The sequence below is a fragment of the Haliotis rufescens genome, unplaced genomic scaffold, assembly GCF_023055435.1.
Source record: "Haliotis rufescens isolate VD_foot unplaced genomic scaffold, xgHalRufe1.0.p SCAF_87, whole genome shotgun sequence".
Taxonomy (NCBI): Eukaryota; Metazoa; Mollusca; class Gastropoda; order Lepetellida; family Haliotidae; genus Haliotis; species Haliotis rufescens.
The window spans coordinates 146574-173031 of record NW_025964380.1 but is presented as its reverse complement, the minus strand read 5'-3'; the positions used below and the strand labels follow the sequence as shown (position 1 = coordinate 173031).

General features: G+C 39.3%; 1 protein-coding gene across 1 annotated transcript; it reads left to right on the top strand.

The window, feature by feature from the left end:
- Window positions 1–1317: 1317 nt before the first annotated feature.
- LOC124144143 (ankyrin repeat domain-containing protein 50-like) lies at window positions 1318–20460 on the top strand. The gene is made up of 2 exons (XM_048390198.1): window positions 1318–3226; window positions 20198–20460. Exons 1-2 carry the CDS (start codon window positions 1318–1320, stop codon window positions 20458–20460), a joined length of 2172 nt encoding a protein of 723 aa, XP_048246155.1.
- The last annotated feature ends 5998 nt before the right edge of the window (window positions 20461–26458 follow it).

The following is a 26458-nucleotide window of genomic DNA, read 5'->3' as shown; positions in this document are numbered from 1 at the left end:
TTGCCTAATACTCGTTTAAGTAAACATGTGAAAATTATTAACTCGATTGCTCCTTTCCTGAACGTGCGGCTATGCCAACATTGTAACCTTCCAGCAGTACAGAGCATTGGCTCGTTTTAGAAAACTGTCGAATACCTTGTTTTCATTATTATTATTATTGTTATTCAATAAATGCCACCAATCATCAACAGGATTCTCAATGTGGTGGAAGCTTGCTTCACACATTTAGTGCTGAAGTAATATTTTGTCTCATGAACATATTCGTACCATTAAGTAGAATCATCATTAACCTGCCGTTTTCAAAGTTTTCTTGACCCGTGAAGACCCGGGATAGAATAGGTCTTCAGCACCCTATTCTTGCCATAAAAGGCGACTAACGGAATCAGGTGGCCAGGCTCGTTGACTTGGTTGATGCATGTCTTCATATCCCAATTGCGTGGATCGATGCTCATGATAATCACTGGATTGTCTGGTCCAGACTCGATTATATACAGACCGCCGTCATATACCTGGAATATTGCTGAGTGCGGCGTTAAACAACAAACCAACCAACTAAAGATTTCTTTCTTTAAAACAATTCTGTAAGAAATGCTTTGCTTTTATTCGTTGATTAAGTGTAGCATAGTATGCATATAGAAATGTTGTAACCTTTTAAGTAATGCAATGTGTTACACGTGAAATCGAAAATGAATTAAGTGAGTGAGTGAGTTAATGCTTTACGTCACATCGGCAATATTTCAGCCATATCGTGACGAGAAGTTAGACATGAAATATACATATATTTAAATTTTATAAAAATCTGACAACGAAGGACAGTATGATAACTAGAATATCACAGATAAGATTCAAAACTAGTTGTGGAACATTTAAAAGCATTACGTATTAAGAGACAACACAATATAAAAATGGGCTAGAGATCGTCAGTAACTAAAGGGAGATTACCACACCAGGGACCATGGGGACTTACAGTACCTTTGCTTCCTACATGGGCCCTGGCAGGATTTATATCACCTTACAGTCCTTGACGATAATTGACCAGTTAAGCCTAAGATTAAAATGACAAAAATACTACGTTTAAAAGCCTGGCATGCATAAAAATACTTCGAATGATTTGGGACTTACATACCCTCTTAGGGGGACGAAAATGAATTAAGAGGCAATGCCATCTCAAATCACTTTTAATGCCGCCTGGAAAGCAGATTTCCTGATTAATTTGTGTGTGCTCCAATTCGGGAATCCTTTAATATAACAACAGGAAGTATGTTGTGCGGGTTAGTTTAGTCATGTTAAGCTGCTAAATGTGTCCAGCATTCGCAAATGATGTTTTTACATGCATGTCGTTCAGAAAAAGAGAATAAACAACAAAACATACCCAACTTAAACCACAAGCTTGTTAAGGCCAGCACTGATGGTGACTTGTGCAAGGTCAAATACACCTTATCTGATGCCCGCACGGACATCAACACCAGGGGCCTACACGGTAGGACACCAGTCATGTTTGCAGCAGTGGAAGCACACAAGGATGTGTTTGACGTACTTGTTCATCATGGGGCTAATCTCGCACTCTTGGATGACGATGGTAACACTATTCTGCATGTGGCCTGTAAAGGAGGAAATGTGGAGATAGTGAATTATGTCCTCACACAGGACAGTGTGGACGTCAACAGTATAAATGGTGAGATGCAGACTCCAGCATGGACAGCAGCTCTACATGGACATAAGGAAGTGTTTGATTTACTTTTGAGGAAAGGAACTGATCTCCCATATGTCGATTTTGACGATAACACTATTCTACACATAGCATGTAAGGGGGGAAATATTGAGATAGTTAATTATGTAATAACAGCAAAAATTGTGGACATTAACACGAGAGGATTTGAAGGATATACACCAGTAATGGAAGCGGCCGTCTCGGGACATAAAGATGTGTTTGACGTACTAGTGAGGAGAGGAGCTGATCTGTCACTGTTTGATGATCAGGGTTGCACAAGTCTTCATGCTGCCTGTCGAGGAGGTAATGTAGAGACAGTAAAGTATATTCTCACACAGAACATAGAAATCATCTACACCAGCTGCAGTGACGGGTCAACACCAGTATTAGTGGCAGTATCAAATGGACAAAAAGAAGTGTTTGACCTTCTTGTAGAGAACGAAGCTGATCTGTTATTTGAGAACGAAAACGGTGACGGCATTCTGCATAACGCATGTAGAGGGGGAAATATAGAAATAGTAAAATACATTCTCAAACAGAGTATTGTCGATATCAACAGTAGAGGATATTTTGGATTTACACCAGCAATGATAACAGCCACAAGGGGACAAAAGGATATTTTCGACCTACTTCTGGCACACAGAGCTGATCTGTTACTAGTGGATGAGACAGGTAGCAACATTCTTCATATCGCCTGTACAGGAGGACATACGGGGCTGGTGAATTATGTCCTGAAACAGAACATTGTGGACATTAACAGTAGAACACCTGAGGGGTGGACGTCAGCAATGATAACAGCCTCTGCTGGGCACAAAGACGTGCTAACTTTACTTGTGACTGAAGGAGCTGATCTGACCCTAGTTACAGGGAAACGTAGAAATATCCTTCATATTGCTTTTCAGCGTAAGCATATGGAGTTAGTGAAATATATCCTCACACAGGACGTTGTTGATATCAACGAGGAAGACAGGCAGGGAATAACACCAGTGTTGCTGGCAGCAGAGAGTGGACATGGAGATATATTTGACTTAATGGTGAGTAAAGGAGCTGATCTGTCAAGAGCTTATGCTGAAGGTGACGCTTTTCTTCATAAGGCCTGTGAGGGAGGAAATGTGGATATATTGAAGTATGTCCTGAGACAGAAGAGCATTGCGCAAGACATCAACAGGAAAAATACGGGTGGCAGGACACCAGCGATGGTTGCATCAATCTCGGGACACAAACAAGTTTTGGATTTACTTGCGAAGGAAGGTGCCGATCTGACACTACTAGATGCACGTCACAACACCATTCTTCATTTGGCCTCAAGAGCAAATGGGGAGATAGTGAGGTACTTTCTTTCTCATAACATTGTGGACATTAACAGTAAAGGGGAAAATGACAGGACACCAGTGATGATGGCTGCAAGTTCTGGGTGTAAAAGTGGATTTGATGTACTTGTGCAGAAAGGAGCTAATTTGTCACTAGTAGATACTGATGGCAGCAACATCCTTCATTTGGCAAGCTTGGGAGGATGTGTGGACATTGTGAAATACATCCTTTCAAAAGCGATTGTAGACATTACAAGCAAAAATAATGAAGGATTAAATGCAACTATCATAGCAAAGGAAAACGATTTCTTTTCAGTATATTATCTTTTACAGTCTAAAAACACATTTTGAGGAACGTATTTCATAGTGAGACGTAAGTCAAGACTTTGGAATTCTAGTATACTCTCCATCGAGTTATGTCACCATATACTCACCCGGACTACCAAAGATGCATCAATACAATATGTCTCAAACCTATCTGTGTTCTGATATTTATTTTAATCATTGAATGCACTTGAATTGTCTTATCTGCTGTAATTTTACATGTCTCTGCATTCGTTTTCCAACAAGGATATTTCATTCCTCTGATATTAATTATTTGATCCAAAAGTGAAACAGCAGGAAACATGTATGACCAGTAGTGCAAACATGAATCAGACAAAGCACTATGTGCACAGTGTACCTGCTATATGATATAATAGTCAATTTGACAAAATGTAGCTTGATATCTGCAATTAACCAATCAGTACACACACCACATTCATAACAATCAATTTATAACTGTCACACATTACTCCCATATTCAATTAGATAATATAAACTTGTTGTGGCAGCAGGGAACGTTGCTAGTTATTTTGTAGTGACTGTCAACGTCTGCTGCAAACGACTAAAACGCTTGTAAAATGTCGAGGGATCTTTAAGGCTGTCTGTACATATATAAAAGCGACATGACATCTTGCAGTGTATGTATTTGCCAAGTGCGGACGGGATATCTATCTGAAAACAACGAACTCATGCCAGCTTCCAACACCATTCCGGTTGGAAGAATGAACCATTGCAACTTTTAAGACATTCAACAGTTACACAATTCGGAACTATTGGAGTGCACTGACATATAGGGTGGTGTTTTATCAAAGGGAGGTTAGGAATGTCCGGAATGTGTGGAATGGTATGCCACGTCTGGTTTATTTTGGAATGTCTGGAATGTTGTAGACTGTATGAAATGTTTGGAATGGTATGGTACGTCTGATCTATTATGAAGTGTTGAGAATGGGTATGGAACGTCTGAAATGGTATACCACGTCTGGTCTGTTATGGAATGTTGTAGAATGTCTGTCTACAATGTTATGGCGTGTCTGGTCTATTTTAGAATGTCGGGAATGTGTATCCTCAGTTTCCTTACACAGGTATTTATTCAACACAAGAGAAAACGTGAACCTCGTAGTAAGCTGATGAGGAGATCAAGTAGTTATCTAAATATTTGTCTATTATCTCCCTTCCCAATCACATACAACACTGACCCCTGTCTCAACGACCATGATGGTGAATCACTCGTACTCGTACTCGTAAAGCGTCAATGTCTTGACTGTTAGCCTAGAAACGCGTCCGGCCGACACTGTGTCATTGGGTTCACCCTTCTCCCCCCTCACCCTTTGAACTGTACATTATGACTAGGCAAACGGTCAAAAACATTACCTCGTTTGTGACGTCTTTGCTAGGATAGTCGAGGCACTGTTACAGTATGTGTTTAAAGTAAAGCTCGCAATAAGCTCTCCATTTCCGATCGTGAAGGAGAGAAAATGTTACAGCTTTGTCTTTCGTTTTCCAATATGTTTTGTTAAAAATAATGCATAATAATAAGTGAAAAATAAAAAGAGATTTATTTAAAAAAAAGCATTTCTAGGTCTCGGATGTAGCCACATGCACACTCTCTTCATAAGGCGGTGACAGCTCCTCTCTCACGTTGAAGGATGATGTGTGGACAATACACAGTCGCTGCAGGGGTAGAAGAAGAAGCAGACGTAGACATAGACTGGGCACCCACTCGCAGTGGGGTTGGAGGAATGATATAGAGCCCCCACTCCATGTCACGTGGTAAACGGTACTGGCACCAGTGTTATAGACTATGGCTCTAACAGGGATTAAACAAAGAAAAAAAAAGACAATGAGTTTACAAATAATGATTATAGAAGGATTTGAAAACGCAAATGTATAAAAAAGTACGTCGTGTATATTCAGTTATGGCCTGATGAGACTCGTACGTGGTACGAGTTGAAAGCGCTAGCCTATTAAAACTGTGTTCAATCTTACTCCACTTATTTAATTATTACTATTGGCTAAGGGGACTTACAGTACTTTAGTTTCATGCATGGACCCAAGCCGGATTTACATCATCCCTTCAAGTGTTGGCGATTATTGACAAATTTAGCCAGATTAAAAGAACACTTATTCTACGTTTAAAACTATATTGAGGAATAACATACTTTGGATATTATGGACTTACGATACCCTCTCAGGGGGACAATAATTTATCAAGATATCAATTTATTCTATACAAAACAAGTTAACACAATTTATAATACAACTCTATTTATTTTTAAAAGCCAATAATTATATGCGAACTAATATTACTAAAAGATCCTGCAGAGATGTAACTTTGAAATATTTATCCCTTGTGAGTGAGTTAATATTTAACGTCACATCGGCAATATTTCAGCCATATCGTGACTAAAATACATTAATAGCAGACCCGTGAAGATTCCGGGGTAGAATAGGTCTTCAGCAGCCAATACTTGCCGTAAAAGGTGACTAACGGGATCGGGTGGTCTGGCTCGCTGACTTGGTTGATACATGTCATCGATCCCAATTGCGTGGATCGATGTTAATGCTGTCAATCACTGGATTGTATGGTCCAGACACGATTATTTTACAGACCGCCGTCATATAGCTGGAATATTGCTAAGTGCGGTGTTAACCAACAAATGATATTTGTTCTTCGTCTTCTAAGAGTACATCTGAAGCCGTAATGTGGATTTCCCGATAGGTCTGATACTCTCATTTCTTCTGCATCTTCTTATTGTAAACTGACATCAAAGTTACCGATCACCCCTTCAATGATGGGATCTACGCATCTAAAACCGCGGAAAGGGAATTTTTTTCTCTATAACGGGCTACAGAAAGTCCGGTTCCACTATTCAATTGAATCCTTGACTATATAGAACATTATATCCCCATTCTGTATTGAACAAACCCTAATAAAACTTTTGCCCCAAATATATTTTATTGCGTATCATGAGAACTTCCTTTTTTAGCTGCATGTTAAAACTGTAGTGCTGGCACTTGTCCTTGGGGTGACGAAGTGGCTACTTGATGACTACGGGGGTGATTTTTTCAAACAGAACAAAAATAGACTTCAGCAAAGCACCAGGCACCATGTAAACCGAGAAGACATAACTCCAAGGAACACTTGAAGAAGAAGAACTTTTATTTGCACGAAGGCCTCGGGCCCATATACAATTACAGTTCACAATGAACCAATTGTTCACAGATGCAACGGTAACGTAACGTGACACATGACTTATGTCATAATTCAATTGTACTACTTGTTCTTTTTGCATAAGCGCAATATAGGAAACGTGATAAACTATTTAAAACTGCTTCATTGTTTTTACACATAATAGATTTGAAATGGTTCAAGCAAGAATAGCGGCAAAGTTTTGCCCGTAAGTATTCTTTTCTGAGATCATTAAAACATGAACAAATGAGTAAAAAATGAAATTCATCCTCTATACTATTATTACAGACTGGACATATTCGGAAAAGACTTTTCTATCGACAGATATCTGCCTTCATTATTCTTCAATTTTAAAAGACCTGCTCTAAATCTTACAATTATGCTTCTAAATTTTCTTTCATATTAACCTGAAATTTTCATAAGTGGTGAAATTTTGAATAGATATGAACTCCAATTATTTTTTCGGAATGAACTTGTCAGTGAGATGAAAATGAATCTATACTATATATAGTGTTTAAATAAGCACTGTAGACATATAAATTTGGTTGAAATAGAATTTGTACTATAATCAATACTCTGTAAAAGTCAATATGATTATAAATTTCAAACAAATGTAAACATGATCAACATATAATATATATCACAGGATGGTATTGCAAGATGATATTGTAATGTGATACACATAAAGAGAAGTATACAATGTGGATCACAAATAATGTCTTGATATTCAGGATCAAAAGTCAAATGTACAAGTCCTGAATTTGTGAAACACAAAAATCACAAGTTAAAAGGTCCATACACTTCACAAAACAGTATGATGAATGAATGAACTATTCATCCACGAAAGTGTACAAGATGTCCTTGGAAACTGCATGAACTCTTGAATATTGAGTTGCCATCTGATGAATGATGAACTGCCTCTTCTCACTGTACAAGAAATGAACCTGGTGAGACTAGCAGCCCAACGTTAGGCGCCATTTTGTAGCCGGGCGTGGTATTTTGTTGTCCAGCAACTGGACTGCTAGTCAAAACAGTTCTTGGATGATGATGAGTGAGTTGGGCTTAACGCCGCTTTTAACAGTATTCCAGTTATATCATGGCGTGTCAGCTTAATGTGGGAGGAAAGCCCGAAGTGATGCAGGTCTCAGACGTTTACCACTTCGGTGAAACCCACGAGCACGGGTATGGTGCTGACAAACCTAGAAACATAATCGGGGCGAACCGGGATTCGGGATAGGTTTCTGGCGTGCCCAAGGGACGCAACTCTGCACAGCGAATCGCGGCGCCTTAGACGACTGGGCCACCCGTGCCCCCTGGATGATGATGATGTTTATATCTGTGTAGCAGATGGTGGGAGGGAAGCTGTAAAGAAGAGTCCTCCCTCCATAAAGAGTTCATGCAGAATGTTATAATTTTATTTAAGCCAAAAAGGAAAAAGATCAATTTATATGGATAAGTGGGGTCGCACATGGTTGAAGACAATGTGCCCAATTAATGTAACACAAAATGTTTGAACTGGCAAATATTTAGATATAATAAATTAAATAATAATGCTACAAAATATATTTTACTTTAATGAAAGCTGTGATACCCTTTCTATGAATATATTTGTTTCCAAAGCAGGATGGAAAGAGATAAGAATATTGAAATGCTTCTTACCTGTAAAGAACTCCCTCCATAAAGAGTTCATGCAGAATGAGGGGCCTAGTCCTCTGCGAATCCCCATATTCGTAAACCATGGTTTACTAATGACTGCAAACAGGCCAGAAAGTGTAGGAAGAAAGCAAAAAAATATTTTCGCCGACATCCTACAGTCCATAATTTGAATAGGGTTAAAATAACAAAATTTTAAACAAAATAAGCACAATCTTGGAGGAACTATGTCTCCAAGATAAATTCCCGTATACCCATGTCCAAGGTGTGGAACATGGTTCAGAAAATAAAAGGCAAAGGCTCTAAATCTTCTGTTCATCATCTTAAGGATGTTGACACGTTATTAACAGATAAAACTGACATTGCAAATAAGCTTGGAGAAACGTTAGCAAAACATTCTTCAACATCTAATTATGTCCCGGAGTTTCAAAAAATTAAGAAACAACAGGAAAAGATCAAAGTAAATTTCACTTCTGATAATGGTGAAGACTATAATGAAGTCTTCTCATTACATGAGCTACACACCGCCCTTTGGCAAGCTCATGACACAGCAACGGGAGCTGACAACATACATTATCAGCTTTTAAAACATTTACCTGATTCCTGTCTGGAGACACTTTTAGATATATTTGATCAAATATGGATATCTGGGGATTTCCCTCCTTCATGGCATAATGCCATTGTCGTTCCAATACCAAAGCCTGGCCGGGATAATACAGATCCCTCTAACTATAGACCTATATCCTTACCAAGTTGCGTGTGTAAAACCATGGAACGAATGGTGAATAATAGATTCATTTGGTATCTGGAAACCAATAATCTAATTACCAATATCCAATGTGGTTCCCGAAAAAATCGAAGTACTATCGACCATTTAGTACGCTTAGAATCGTTTGTGAAAAATGCTATTGTAAACAAACAACATGTAGTGTCAGTCTTTTTCGATCTTGAAAAGGCCTATGATACTACTTGAAGGCACGGCATTCTAACGGATTTACATGATTTTGGTTTGAGAGGCCGTTTGCCTCATTTTATATCACAGTTTTTAACAGACAGACAATTTAAAGTCCGAGTGGGTTCAACCCTGTCTGACCATTATACTCAGGATCAGGGTGTCCCACAAGGCAGTATTTGTCAAGGGATCAGACAACCCTCCTCCACTTGTACCGATCTTTGATCCGCTCAAAATTAGACTACGGTTCCATCATTTATGGTGGAGCCTGTAAAAGTAATTTACAGAAACTAGATACAATTCATCACCAGGGCTTGAGTCTCTGTCTTGGAGCTTTCAGGACCTCTCCTGTCGATAGTCTGTATGTAGAGCCTGATGAGCCTTCGTTGAAACAGCGTCGTTTAAAACTTGCATAACAGTATTTAACAAAACTAAAATAAAACCCGTCCAATCCAGCATATGATTGTGTTTTTAATCCTCTCTACAAGGAGTTATTCCAAACTAAACCAAAACTGGTTCTACCTCTGGGGATCAGATTACAACCCCATGTAACAGCAGCTCATATAGACCTTGATATTATTGCACCCTACCGTTTACTGTCCACGCCTCCTTGGCAATTGGTCAAACCAGAAGTAGATCTTACACTTACCAATTTTAAGAAATCTGATACAAACCAGTTAATCTTTCAGCAAGAATATGTCCAGTTACGCTCTAAATATTATTCTCACCGCTCCATCTTCACAGATAGATCCAAGGATGACGGCAAAATTGCCAGTGCCACCATCATTGGCTCAAAAACCGTTTCCTCCAGATTACCAGATAACAGCTCAATCTTTACTGCTGAAGCTAAGGCTATTCACACAGCCTTGACATACATTAAAAAACAAACTGTATGTAAACACTTCATCATTTTCTCCGATTCTTTATCATGCCTACAAGCACTGAAGACTCTAAACTCGAACCAACCGTTAATTCTTGATATTTTAGAACTTTATAATCACCTTGCTACTGGCCAATACGACATCGTACTTTGTTGGTTGCCTAGTCATGTTGGTATTGCTGGTAACACACGAGCTGATGCTGCAGCTAAAGCAGCTCTTGATAAACCAATGTCCCATCTTACCATTCCCTACAGTGATTTTAAACAAGGCATCAAGGAATATATTCGTAGTTTGATGCAGAAAAGATGGGACACCCAAGTAGGTATAAATAAACTTCATGAATTTAAACCCAAATTAGGCTATACCTACTTGGGTTGCCAGTCCAGACACGACGAAGTTGTCCTGAGACGATGTCGCATTGGTCACAGTCGCTACACCCACGAGTATTTATTAAAAGGTGAGGATCCTCCGTTTTGTGTCCCTTGTGATGAAAGAATCACGGTCAAGCATGTCCTGCTTGACTGTATTGATTTTTCCATCACAAGGGATCAATATTTCAAAACATCATCTATTAAAGATCTTTTTACTAGTATCAACTCTCGTTTAATTATAAATTTTTTAAAACATATTGAATTGTTTTCAAAATTTTGATTAATAATATTGTATAAACACTATGTTTTAAACTTGGTAGAATAAATTAAAAACTGTGATTGTAAATGGCTGTATCCTCGAAGGGGGTTGAAGTATCGTAAAACTATTGTCCCCTGGAGAGGATACATAACTTCCATGTCTTTCAAAGTAAATTTATAGCTATCACATTTTTAATCGTAGTATATTTGTTCGTTTTAATTGGTGGTTACTATTGCCTACAATCGCCAGCGACTGAAGGGAGGGTGTAAATCCTGCTGGGGAGCCGTGCAGGTAGCAAAAGCATCGTAAGTCCCCTCAGTCCCTAGTGTGGTGGCCTAACTTTGGTTGCTGGCGATCTATAACCCGTTTTTATATTGTGTTGTTGAATTGTACCATTGTTCTTTTATGTACTCTCAAACTAGTTTTAACTAAAATCTGTGATACTGTTATTGTACTGTCCTTTGTCGACAGGTTTTATAGTTCAGTTTTGTGTTTCATGACTATATAACTTGATTTAGTCAGGATATGGCTGAAATATTGCCGATGTGACTATAAACCATAACTCACTCACTCAAGTCACATTATGGCTGAAATATTGCCGACGTGACTTTAATTAAACTCACTCACTAGGGGGTTATAAGTGCGTGGTACTTATGTGGCTATAACTCATTCGGAGTTAGTACCACCACCCGGCTACACTAGCAATTGGGATCGATGACATGCATCAACCAAGTCAGCGAGCCTGACCACCCGATCCCGTTAGTCGCCTCTTACGACAAGCATAGTAGCCTTTTACGGCAGACCGCCTCCGTGGTCTAGTGGTAGAGCGTCCGCCGGGAGAGCGCAAGGTCTGGGGTTCGATCCCCGACCGCGTCATACCAAAAGACGTTAAAATATGGCACTTCTTGTTACCCTGTCTGGCACTCGGCATTAAGGGGCTAAAACAAGGACTGGTCGGCTCGGAGTCAGTATACTGTGTCTGAGTGGGATATTCATGTTAAACTGCGGCATGGTATCTCAGTGAGCTAGCACTATAAATCGTCATCAGTCCGGACTAGTACAAGCAGCCACACACACACATACACGTGCATGCACGTCGCTATATAAGTGCAATAATCTTGGTCGCGACGTTAAACCCCATTTCACCTCACCAAACCTTTTACGGCAAGCATGGGTTGCTGAAGATCTATTCTACCCCAGATCTTTACGGGTCTTTTCGTTGATTGAGGTATTGTATATACATATATATGTCATGTTAGTATTCCCCCAAATCTGACCATATGCTTTTTGTTAATTGTTTTTATGCTTTGTAATGCTTGGTAATGTACTCGAGAGACTAAGTCACAAATGCAGATGAATACAGTCGTCGTTGTGATTGATTTTGCGTTCGTCATGGTGTCACGCAAGATGGAAACTTTCACAGTTTCTGTTGAATTTACCATATTTTAGCAGTGTTACTATGTTCCGTGTAATATGGTAGTGTATTTCATTGTTTAACAATGGTTGTAACTGGCTAACATTGTTTCTGCTGAGATTCGGTAGACGTTCATTTCCATTGTGTTTGGACAATGATCAGTCGCGAGGAAGTTACTCTATTTAGAGGCTGCGTGTAAACTTCCGGTCCGGTATACCGCGGACGGTGGTAGTACGTTACCGACATGTCTGTACTGTTCAATATTTGTCATGCTTTTTGTTGCTTCGATACCAGCATTCATCTGAGGATCGCTCATCATCCCTGATTCCCTGCCTAGCTCATCTCGGAAGCTAGACCACTGTCGCCTCTGGCTGAATATATATTATTATCACTGACTTTTGCGATCACTGCTGTGTTTTTGTATTTGATACTGACCACTGCCATCATATTATTTATTGACATTAAATATTGTACTGCCACTCTATTGTGTACTGCCATTGTAATTGCTATGCAGTGATTTGTCGTGATTTTTAAACCTCATGTATTTGTGTAATACATTTCTTAATTGTATTCCATTTGTTGCTTGTTTGTAAAAGAACCTGGTGTGAAACCAACATACAGATTTCAAATATTGTTTCAATTTGAGAATCAACACGTACCATACTCCAATTCTTCAAGTCTTTTCATGGATATTCCCAAAATGCATGAGTCAATGCATGCAACAAATGGACAAAAGGATCTCTCCAAATAGGAAAACATTCTAAACTATTCTAGGGTTATTAATGATTTTTGAGAATGATCACTGTGATCTGATATATTAAAAGGTACCTGTGATCACTAAAGTCCTATTTTCGTAAGTAGGAAGTGAGCGCTGTAGCACACGGGGACCACTCAGTACGTGGGAATGGGTTTAGGAAGTTAGCGCTGTAGCACACGGGGACCACTCAGTACGTGGGAATGGGTTTAGGAAGTTAGCGCTGTAGCACACGGGGACCACTCAGTACGTGGGAATGGGTTTAGGAAGTTAGCGCTGTAGCACACTGGGACCACTTAGTACGTGGGAATGGACTTAGAAAGTTAGCGCTGTAGCACACGGGGACCACTCAGTACGTTGGAATGGGCTTAGAAAGTTAGCGCTGTAGCACACGGGGACCACTCAGTACGTGGGAATGGGCTTAGAAAGTTAGCGCTGTAGCACACGGGGACCACTCAGTACGTGGGACTTGGCTTAGGATGTTCGTCGGAATTCCAGGTGTGCTGCCAAACGAAATTGAGCCACGTGGAACAATGAGTATGAAGTTTCTCACTCACTAACGCATCCGCTCACCAACACAAAACCCACTCACTCACTCAACTACTCATCCTCATTCAGCCACTGGCCCCGAGGCAAGGCAGTTTACTGAGATGCCACTTCTCATATCACTTACATTTGCTTCAAACAAAATGGAGGCGCTCAGTAGGGACGATTTGATCACAATCTCTATGGTGATAAAACACGTCTTACTTCGCGAAAAGCATCAAATCACCCGATCACCTTGCTTAAAAACATGAAAAGATTTGGAAAATATCTGTTGGCGGTTCACATGCTTTGCAAACCCTGCATTCCACTGACATCTGCACAGCAGCTTACGAACCGGAGGTCGATGTCTTTACGCGATTTTGATTGGACTATGCATATACTCGTTAATCCAGCCAAAATGTAACTCCATAATTCCTTGACTTTTATAGTCAGTCAACTCCCTTCCCTCGGATGATGGTAGCTAATAGCCATATATCGTTGAAGATATTCTACTCACATATTTCACCGACTTTGCAAAAGGGAAAACTAAAGCTGGTTCATATCAATCTCCTCCAACATTGTATGTAGACAGTGCTCTGTATATGTAGATAGTTGTGCTGTGTATATGTAGATAGTTGTGTTCTGTATATGTATATGTGCTCTGTATATGTAGATAGTTGTTCTGTGTAGATGTAGATAGTTGTACTCTGTATATGTAGATAGTTGTGCTCTGTATATGTAGATAGTTGTGCTCTGTATATGTAGATAGTTGTGTTCTGTATATGTATATGTGCTCTGTATATGTAGATAGTTGTGCTGTGTATATGTAGATAGTTGTGTTCTGTATATGTATATGTGCTCTGTATATGTAGATAGTTGTGCTCTGTATATGTAGATAGTTGTGTTCTGTATATGTAGATAGTTGTGCTCTGTATATGTAGATAGTTGTGCTCTGTATATGTAGATAGTTGTGCTCTGTATATGTAGATAGTTGTGCTCTGTATATGTAGATAGTTGTGCTCTGTATATGTAGATAGTTGTGCTCTGTATATGTAGATAGTTGTGCTCTGTATATGTAGATAGTTGTGCTCTGTATATGTAGATAGTTGTGCTCTGTATATGTAGATAGTTGTGCTCTGTATATGTAGATAGTTGTGCTCTGTTTATGTAGATAGTTGTGCTCTGTATATGTAGATAGTTGTGCTCTGTATATGTTGATAGTTGTGCTCTGTATATGTAGATAGTTGTGCTCTGTATATGTAGATAGTTGTGCTCTGTATATGTAGATAGTTGTGCTCTGTATATGTAGATAGTTGTGCTCTGTATATGTAGATAGTTGTGCTCTGTATATGTAGATAGTTGTGCTCTGTATATGTAGATAGTTGTGCTCTGTATATGTAGATAGTTGTGCTCTGTATATGTAGATAGTTGTGCTCTGTATATGTAGATAGTTGTGCTCTGTATATGTAGATAGTTGTGTTCTGTATATGTAGATAGTTGTGCTCTGTATATGTAGATAGTTGTGCTCTGTATATGTAGATAGTTGTGCTCTGTATATGTAGATAGTTGTGCTCTGTATATGTAGATAGTAGTGCTCTGTATATGTAGATAGTGCTCTGTATATGTATATAGTGCTCTGTATATGTAGATAGTTGTGCTCTGTATATGTAGATAGTTGTGCTCTGTATATGTAGATAGTTGTGCTCTGTATATGTAGATAGTTGTGCTCTGTATATGTAGATAGTTGTGCTCTGTATATGTAGATAGTTGTGCTCTGTATATGTAGATAGTTGTGCTCTGTATATGTAGATAGTTGTGCTCTGTATATGTAGATAGTTGTGCTCTGTATATGTAGATAGTTGTGCTCTGTATATGTAGACAGTGCTCTGTATATGTAGATAGTTGTGCTCTGTATATGTAGACAGTGCTCTGTATATGTAGATAGTTGTGCTGTGTATATGTAGATAGTTGTGCTCTGTATATGTAGATAGTTGTGCTCTGTATATGTAGATAGTTGTGCTCTGTATATGTAGACAGTGCTCTGTATATGTAGATAGTTGTGCTCTGTATATGTAGACAGTGCTCTGTATATGTAGATAGTTGTGCTGTGTATATGTAGATAGTTGTGCTCTGTATATGTAGATAGTTGTGCTCTGTATATGTAGATAGTTGTGCTCTGTATATGTAGATAGTTGTGCTCTGTATATGTAGACAGTGCTCTGTATATGTAGATAGTTGTGCTCTGTATATGTAGATAGTTGTTCTCTGTATTTGTAGATAGTTGTGCTCTGTATATGTAGATAGTTGTGCTCTGTATATGTAGATAGTTGTGCTCTGTATATGTAGATAGTTGTGCTCTGTATATGTAGATAGTTGTGCTCTGTATATGTAGATAGTTGTGCTCTGTATATGTAGATAGTTGTTCTCTGTATTTGTAGATAGTTGTGCTCTGTATATGTAGATAGTTGTGCTCTGTATATGTAGATAGTTGTGCTCTGTATATGTAGATAGTTGTGCTCTGTATATGTAGATAGTTGTGCTCTGTATATGTAGATAGTTGTGCTCTGTATATGTAGATAGTTGTGCTCTGTATATGTAGATAGTTGTTCTCTGTATTTGTAGATAGTTGTGCTCTGTATATGTAGATAGTTGTGCTCTGTATATGTAGATAGTTGTGCTCTGTATATGTAGATAGTTGTTCTCTGTATATCTAGATAGTTGTGCTCTCTAGATGTAGATAGTTGTGCTCTGTAGCTGTAGATAGTTGTGCTCTGTATAGCAGGAGATTCACTATAAGTGGGACACCAGTAATTATAGCCTCCAGCCAGGAAGTAAACTATGACGCACACTCAGACATAAACACCTCGTCTGTTTGTTCACGTGACGGTAGCCTGTGTAGAGTTTGTTTACAGCCTGTACTTAATGTGTATGGATGTGCATCTTTGAGAACTGCAAGTCCTGCGTTAGAAGACACATTTTAGTGTAAATACATTGCAAGCGATTCCATGGCATTTGGTTAACTAACCAAGCATCATATGTTGCCTTCATGTTAAGAAAGGGGGATTACTGCTTCCCGACTGACTGATAACAGGATGGGTGGGGCGTGTGTTGCATTATTGTCACTGAGTTCGTTTAGTTGTCACAAGATTTTTCATGGTAATGATTAGATAACCAGTCTGTGGATTTAATTCATAATTGTGCCAGGATCACCCAAACCCTCTTTGCTGCATTTTTTATTTTAATCTGTAAATAATAATAATTATAATTATGTGACTGTCCAACACATTGTGAGTCGATGCCCAGCTTTGGCACAGACACAGTATCTAAAGCGACATGATAGGGTGGCTGATCATTTTCTTACCGTCTTCGCCATGCTTGTGGTCAATCCATGGTACGACCCAGAATATGTAGAGTGCGTCATGTAAAATGACGAATACAAAATTCTTGCGAATAGGCCCGTAAACAGCTTCAGATGTATCCATGCAAACGAACCTGATCTTGTCCTTTATGATAATCCAATGAAATCATATATATTATTGAATTTTCGGTCCCTTTCTGACACTAATGTGATTAACAAGATACAGGGAAAAGATGGCAAATATGCAGACCCCGCTTTCGAAATGTCACGCTTGCATCCCAAATACGAAGTTGTCCGACTCAAAGACTGGAGCAACATATGAGAAATGACTCATTGTTTTGCGTTTCTGACCTAATTCGCGAACACCTGAAGGCATTTCTGATTTTCAGTTGTCAATTCATATAACTTCTACGGGTACATTGCCTTTTATGCCCAATGAAATCCATTTCAGGGCATAATCCAGACGGAATATATTCTGGTGGTGACGTTTTATTTTCGTTATAAACCTGAAAAACTGATGTGTACACTTTGCGTAATTCAGTTACGCCACGCTGATTTACACATTCTGCACATCGCCTATTATACTTCCCAAAACTGAAAGCATACCGTAGTAACAACTGACAAGGAGGACATAATACTATTGTCTTATCGGGGTCACACACATGTACAGACTTTTGATTCAAGTGAAGATGTGTACTTCCTGAAATTACATCAGTGTTGAACTGACATAGCCGGTATTGTTATCTCGACAGCCCACACAGTCGTCAAACAACCACAAGAGGATATCTAAGGGGCCGCTGGTGACGGTAAGTGATGTCGTAGTTGTTTCGTCATGTAGTTTTCACTCTCTGCGTGATACGGTTGATATTGATGCCGTGATTTTCTGAATTGCTACATAACATGTTAATATACAGTCAGTCGTTTAGTATGCTGGGATTGGTTAACCCTATGAATTTCATTGAATGTGGTTATATAGCATGTTAATATACAGTTAGCCGTTTAGTATGTTCGGATTCGTCAACCCTATGAATGGCTGAATGTAGTTATATAACATGTTAATATTCAGTTAGCCGTTTAGTATGCTTGGATACGTTAACTCTATGAATGGTTGAATGTGGTTATATAACATGATAATATACAGTCAGCCGTTTAGTATGCATGGATACGTTAACTCTATGAATGGCTGAATGTAGTTATAAAGCATGTTAATATACAGTCAGCCGTTTAGTATGCATCGATACGTTAACTCTATGAATGGTTGAATGTGGTTATATAGCACGTTAATATACAGTTAGCCGTTTAGTATGCTTGGATACGTTAACTCTATGAATGGCTGAATGTGGTTAGATAGCATTTAAAAATAAAGTTAGCCGTTTAGTATGCTTGGATGCGTTAACTCTATGAATGGCTGAATGTGGTTATATAGCATGTTAATATACAGTTAGCCGTTTAGTATGCTTGGATGCGTTAAGTCTATGAATGGCTCAATGTGGTTATGTAGTATGTTAATATACAGGTAGCCGTTTAGTATGCTTGGAATCGTTAACTCTATGAATGGCTGAATGTGGTTATATAGCATGTTAATATACAGTAAGCAGTTTAGTATGCTTGGAATCGTTAACTCTATGAATGGCTGAATGTGGTAATATAGCATGTAAATATACAGTTAGCCGTTTAGTATGCTTGGAATCGTTAACATTATTAATTGTCTCACCTGCATTCACTCCTCTCCCCATTATAAGAGTGAGTGAGTGAGTGAGGTTTTACGCCGCTTGTAGCAATATTCCAGCAATATCATGGCCGGGCACGGCACTCGTGAAGAGCAACCTCCTCGTGGTGAGTGCTGGGTAACGCTAATCGCTCTTCCCCCGTGTGGAACCGGGGCAGAATATTTCCACAGCCTCCCATTGCTGGTCGTATGAGGCGACTAAAATGGGCAACCTGTTTGCCGTGGGTTGCGTCCCTGTGTCGGCGGAGGACGGGAGTCTGGTAGTTGAGGGCACTGGATCCTGGAACTGTGTTCCTTTGCCCAACACACTACTTCGACCCTTACTTCGCCTAGACGGGTGGTAAGATGGGCCCGGTCTTATCAATCGGCTGGTCATGCCAGGCCCTGTGCGTAATATTGTATATGCACACCTGTGTTGTATTTTACTATATATTTTGGTCTTGGCCATGCATACCTTGTGTATGTTCTCAATTTTGGATTGTATACATTGCCTAGAGTCTTACGCCAGAAGGCGGTGGCTCATGGGCCAATCTGGTACTTTCGACCTCTGAGTTCTGTATGTCTTCAATTTCTTGCCATGGGCCGAACCAGCCTGACATTTTATTTGATAGACAAATACAGCTATTCATGTTGTTCTTACTGGAGTATAACACCTCTGTATCCCTGATGTTTGCATGTTGGAGATCCGGTGCAATAAAACATCGCTCTTTGTAGCACTCCATGGTGGGTGGGGAGCAGGGGTGCTGAATCAATTACTTTCACCATGGCTCACAATCACTCTGGTTCGAACCGCAATGAAAAGAAGAGACGTTTGGAAACTGAGATTTTATCATCTGATGATGATGCTTCTCTCATACCAAATAATAATTCTTGGGCACGTTTTTTGGTAGTTGAATCCAGAAATGAATTACCACTAAAAATAAATCCTTTTGCCATATCTAAAGCCATTGCAGGTATTTGTGGTGAAGTTAAGAATGTTTCACGGCTCCGGGGCGGTTCTCTTTTGGTAGAGTGTGCACGGAGACAGCAAGCTGTCAATCTTTTGAAATGTACTACATTTGCAAACACTGAAGTTGCTGTCTCTGCGCACAGAACGTTGAACTCGAGTCGGGGGATCATCCGCGACAGAGGCCGTTGTCTGGCGGAAATGAATGAAGATGATATTCTTGACGAACTCAAAGATCAACATGTCACTTCAGTGAAACGGTTTACTCGAAAGGACGGAGAAAACATTATCAAAACAAATACTTATTTGTTCACATTTGCACTGTCGACTATACCACAATCAATTAAGGCAGGCTATTTCAACATCGGAGTGGAGGTGTATGTCCCCAATCCACTCCGATGTTACCAGTGTCAGAAGTTTGGGCATGGCTCCAAATCATGCGATCGGCCGATTGTTTGTCACCGTTGTGGTGCAAATCATGACGCCTCAGATTGTACAGCTGACCCCAAATGTGCTAATTGTATGGGTAAACATGTTGCGTCTTCGAAATCCTGTCCTCTTTGGAATCATGAAAAGGAAATCTTAACTGTCAAATGTAAAAACAACATTTCTTTTCAGGAGGCTAAAAAAGTCGTTGCCAGCCGGTCACCTCCATCAGCGCACACCTATGCTGCTGCTGTCTCTCGACCTTCTACCACAAGATCTATAGAATGTCAAACTGACTTGACATGGACACACTCTGAACACCCTGTGCCTATGGTTACAACATCAGAGAGTCAGACCAATGATTCCGATAGTCAATCATGTGACATCTCTTCAGCATCTCAGGTTGTGACTCAGACTATGGCCCCACCTAAACCAACTCCTGAATTACCAGCACCTAACAAACCATCGCCTGAAATGCCCAAAAAACAAAAGAAGAAACAAAACAAGAAAATTTCTACTAAGATCCCTACTCTCAGTGAAACATCTGTAGATGTTCACAATTACTTTGATCCTCTCGAGATGGATGTTACTCCATCTTCCATGAGTGGTGACTCTTCTTCACGTTCACGTGAGCGATCTCCTATAGAACCGCCATGAACCATTCAAATATATTTCAATGGAATTGCAGAGGACTTAGGCATAATTTTCACGAATTGCAATTATTAACAACAGATTTAAGTCCATCAGCAATTTGTTTACAAGAGACGTACCTAAAACATACAGATAAATTTGAATTACGGCAGTATAGTTCCTTTCATTCTTTTTCTCCCCTGGGTGATAAAGCTACTGGAGGAGCTACTATTTTGGTGCGGCGGGGCGTTGTTCACAGTCCTGTTCCGCTTGACACAAATCTGCAAGCAGTTGCAGTTAGACTTACACTGCATATTGCCTTGACACTTTGCTCCTTATACATTCCACCTTCTTCAAATCTTCAGCGTAATGATCTACAAAAACTATACGATCAGCTCCCAAAGCCCTGTGTTATCATGGGTGATCTAAATGGGCATAATCCTTTATGGGGAAGTGCAATCATTAATCAAAAGGGAAAAGTGATCGAGGATTTTGTTTCCGATAATGATCTCTGCATCTTTAATGATGACTCCGATACGTATTTACACCCTGCTACTGGCACGTATTCATCTCTCGATCTGTCTCTGACAGATTCAGTTTTGTTACACGAATTTTCCTGGTCAGTCCACGATGACCTGTGTGGAAGTGACCATTTCCCCACTGTACTTAAACCCATTAATCCCGCTGATGATCCACCTTCACCTCGATGGAATTTTATGAAGGCTGATTGGACTTTATTTCAGTCTTTATGCAAAGATAAATTGCAACCTACGTCTTTTCAGAATGTTACTGACCCGATTCAGTTGTTCTCAGATCAACTGAATACAATTGCTGATGAATCAATTCCTAAGTCCTCCGTCAACCCACGTGTTCGTAAACCATGGTTTGATGACACTTGCAAACAAGCTAGGAAATGTCGTAAGAAGGCGGAGAAATACTTCCGTAAACATCCCACTGTCCATAATTTAAACACTGTCAAAATTTCAAATGCTAAGGCAAGATGTCTATTTAAGCAAAATAAACGTCTGTCATGGAGAAACTATGTCTCCAAAATAAACACTCGTACCCCTATGTCCAAGGTATGGAACATGATTAAAAAGATCAAAGGCAAGGGATCAAATTCTACAGTTCACCATCTGAAGGATGGCGATACTTTACTAACTGATAAAACTGCTATTGCCAATAGACTTGGGAAAACATTATCTCAACATTCGTCTTCATCTAATTACGTTCCCGAATTTCAAAAATATCAGCTCCAACAGGAAAAGAAAAAAGTAAATTTTACATCTGATAATGGTGAAGATTACAATGAGGTATTTTCACTACATGAGCTTTATACTGCCCTAGGGCAAGCTCATGATACAGCAGCAGGCGCTGATAATATTCATTATCAGCTACTGAAACACTTGCCCGAATCATGCCTTGAAACTTTGTTGACTATTTTCGATGACATTTGGACAACAGGGACGTTTCCACCTTCATGGCATAATGCCATTGTTATACCAATACCAAAACCTGGGCGGGATCATAATGATCCTTCAAATTACCGACCTATCTCTCTAACTAGCTGTGTTTGTAAAACGATGGAACGCATGGTAAATAATCGATTAGTGTGGTACTTGGAAACAAATAATCTTCTTACCAATATACAATGCGGTTTCCGGAAAAACAGAAGTACTATCGATCATTTAGTGCGTTTAGAATCGTTTATTAAAAATTCCATTGTAAATAGACAACATGCTGTATCGATCTTTTTCGATTTAGAAAAAGCATACGATACAACATGGAAACATGGTATTTTAAAAGATCTTCATGATTTTGGATTAAGAGGCCGTTTGCCTCATTTCATATCACAGTTTTTAACAGACAGGCAATTTCAAGTTCGAGTGGGTACAACCCTGTCTGATCATTATAATCAGGATCAGGGTGTCCCACAAGGCAGTATTTTGTCTGTCACTTTATTCAGTATAAAAATTAACAGTTTGTCCAAAGTTTTAAATGATTCAGTTGATGGATCACTTTTTGTGGATGATTTTAATCTATCTTGTCGTGGTAAAAATATGCGCACAATAGAAAGGCAATTACAATTATGTCTTAATAAAATTAACAAGTGGTGTCTAGAAAACGGGTTTAAATTTTCCAAATCAAAAACTAATTGCATACATTTCTACCGAAAATATAAACCGCATATGGACCCTGAACTATTTCTGAATGGCACCCCTATCAAAGTTGTTAAGGAAGCCAAGTTCTTGGGACTTATTTTTGATCATCACTTAACTTTCCTCCCGCATATTAAATACCTAAAAGCTAAATGCCTGAAGGCACTCGATCTATTGAAAGTTGTTTCTAATTCAAAGTGGGGAGGGGATCAAACAACCCTCTTACACTTATACAGGTCACTCATCCGTTCAAAACTTGATTATGGCTCCATCGTCTATGGCGGAGCCTGTAAAAGCAATTTAAAAAAACTTGATACGATACATCATCAGGGCCTGAGGCTTTGCCTTGGTGCCTTCAGGACGTCTCCAATTCACAGTCTATATGTAGAAGCGGATGAACCTTCTCTTAAACAACGCCGTCTAAAATTATCTTTACAATATGTCACTAAATTATATTCTAATCAGTCCAATCCAGCTTTTAATTGCGTCTTCAATCCTCTTTACCAAGATATTTACAATAAAAAGTCATCTCTTGTTCCACCACTCGGAATCAGAATCCAGTCTGCCTTGTTTGCTTCCAATATTAAACTGCAAGATATAGCTCCAACTCAACTGTTTTCAACACCTCCTTGGCAAATGGTACGGCCAGAGGTTGACCTTACATTAACAAAACTAAAGAAATCAGACACTAACGAATTAATTTACCAACAAGAATACAGTCAATTAAGAACCAATTATGACACTTATAAATCTATCTTTACAGATGGATCCAAGGATGGTGGCGCAGTTGCTAGTGCCACCGTCATTGGATCCAGAACAATATCTTCACGTTTACCTGATAACAGTTCCATCTTCACTGCTGAAGCAAACGCCATTTTTACAGCACTTAAATATATCAGTAATCAAGCTAAACATAAACAATTCATACTGTTTTCAGATTCTCTTTCATGCCTTCAGGCGATTAAAAATATGTCATCAAAACATCCACTTTTAATCGAAATTCTCGAATTATTTAATGATCTTGCTACTGGCCAATATGACATCGTCTTTTGTTGGTTACCAAGCCATGTTGGTATCAAAGGTAACACAATGGCCGATGCTGCTGCAAAAGCAGCCCTCAACAAATCTGTGACACCACTTCTGATCCCATACACTGATTTTAAACCCATGATTCGATCTTACATCCGAGATCTTATGCAACAGAAGTGGGACGCCCAAGTAGGTATCAATAAATTACATGAAATTAAACCAAATATCGGTTACACCTACTTGGGCTGTCAGTCCAGATTTGAAGAGGTCATTATGCGACGATGTCGTATTGGCCATTCAAGATATACACATGAGTATCTTTTAAATGGTGAGGATCCTCCGTTTTGCATCCCTTGTGATGAAAGAATCACAGTCAAGCATGTCCTGCTTGATTGTATTGATTTTTCCATCACAAGGGATAAATATTTCAATGTTAAAACAATTAAGGACCTTTTTAATGATGTTAATTCTCGTTTACTGTTATGTTTTTTAAAAGAAATAGAGCTTTTTCATAAATTTTGATGTGCTAACTGTATTGTTTTTAAAATTGGTAGTGCAATTTAATAACTTAGATTGTTAGTGGCTATACCCTCGAGGGGGGTTGAAGTAGCGTAAAATTATTGTCCCCCTAAGAGGGTATGTAAGTCCCATTTCATTCCAGGTATGTTTCTGCATACCAGGCTTTTAAACGTAGTATATTCGTTATTTTAATCTAAGGCTTAACTGATACACTGTCGTCAGTGACTGAAGGGATGATATAAATCCTGCCGGGGTCCGTGCAGGAAGCTAAGGTACTGTAAGTCCCCATGGTCCCCAGTATGGTGATCTCCTTTCAGTGGCTGACGATTTCTAGCCCATTTTTATATTGTGATGTTCATTACTGCTTACTGTTTTTATTATTCACAACTAGTTTTAAATCAAGTCTGTGATATTCTAGTTATTCTACTGTCCTTCGTCGACAGGTTTTTATTTCGTATAATTATGTGTATTATTAATGTACTTCTCGTCACGATATGGCTGAAATACTGCCGATGTGACGTTAAATCTTACCTCACTCACTCACTCACTCATGGCCGGGCACACCAGAAATGGGTTTCACACATTGTACCCATGTCGGGAATCGAACCCTGGTCTTTGGCGTGACGAGCGAACGCTTTAACCACTAGGCTACCCGACCGCCCCCCATTATAAGATGTTCTAAAGGTAACAGAACATGATTCCAAATGTACTCTGAAAACAATCAAAAGCATCTTCCACATTTCCGCCTTCAATGATTGTATATAAAGTATCTGCTGGGGGATTTTAATCGAATTCCAAAAATTATTATAGTGAGTTCCATCTTCTTTCAAGACGTATCTAGGTCGATCAGCTGTCATGTTACTAACAAGAGTATAGGTGATTGGTAAATAGGTAGAGTCTACCTCGCTGGATATATCAAACTATGAAAACCTAGGAAAACAATTAGGATAACACAAAACATAGTCAGTCCACTACACTCTGGTCATCATTGTCTAAAAAAGTGATTTTCCCGACATGTTTTCTTAACATTTCGTTTGATACCTTTGACATTCCACATGACAAAGTTCACAACACTTGAAGTAAGTGTAGAACTTTGGCCACTTTCATATTTCTTGGAGGCGTTGTTGTCCCGTTGTTTCCATGGCAACGACTATATTAGATGTAGGTCATCTTCACCAGCATTCAGCTGGTACAGTATATTTTCACTTTGCAACTTGTCAAAGTGTTCATTAACAAATATATTGTCGTTCCTCCCATTATCCATAAAAGCTTTCAACTTCTTTCGGATTTGACGAACTGCATCAGTAAATCGTGTGAAATGTTAATATCACTGTTATTGAGTTTGGTAGTTGATTTGAGGATACGACGTTTCATGTTAAAATCCGGCTTTGACAGTTTCAAGTTAAGAATATTTTCCAGACAGGTCTCTAAAGTTTTGATTCATTTCCGGCCTCATGTCTGTTAGTTCTTTAAACATTTCTACACTAACATCGCCATCCATAGCTGACGGACGTTGACGTTGGTACGAGCTTTTCTGTACGTCACAAGTATCATCAAGAGTGAAGTAAACAAACAAAGCTTCAGACCGGTTCCAGTCTTTCCTGGCACGTTCAGCACGTACATGTGCATGGCGGCGACTCGTCGTTGTTCTCACTGTAACATACAAAAACCGCCTCGAGCTCTGCACATACCCAAGTCACACGTCATTATGTGGTAGCTGTTTACAACATAGGACATTTCTTTCAGTCTTCAACTTTATCGGTAAACTTTGTCATTTTCACTGTTTACCGGAGCTCTCTGAAAGAAAAACAAATTGTCTCACGCCCGCTGTAAATAGAATGACAGTTGATTTTCAACGCAATCTCTTTGTCAGTAGTTTATCTAAGGCGACCTTGGTTCGAATTCCCTTATGCATACTGTGTTGTTACCACTTGCGGGGATAACTGCGTACTAATTGCATGAGTTCCCAACATGTTTCAGGTTGAGCATCCATGGTGTGGGATTCAGCACGTGGGTCAATAGCTGTAGAATTAAGTTTCTTCCTCATTTCTCAGTCGTCATGTGGTGAGTTCCCCCGCAATATTAAGAGATTAATGATCGCATTATGGTTACGACCCAATATCTGCCAACCTTCCTTCAACTGCAAAGTCTGTTTAAAAGCATATCAAGGATGTTCCGTGTTTTAACAGATTACCCTGATATAAGCGAGGGAATGACGGGCCCGAATTCCTTCACCTTATGCTGCACAAAGACAGGTGGCTGGGGCCTAACGGGTCTGTTTTCTGTCTATTGGTACAGGAATGGTATGCTTGTATTCA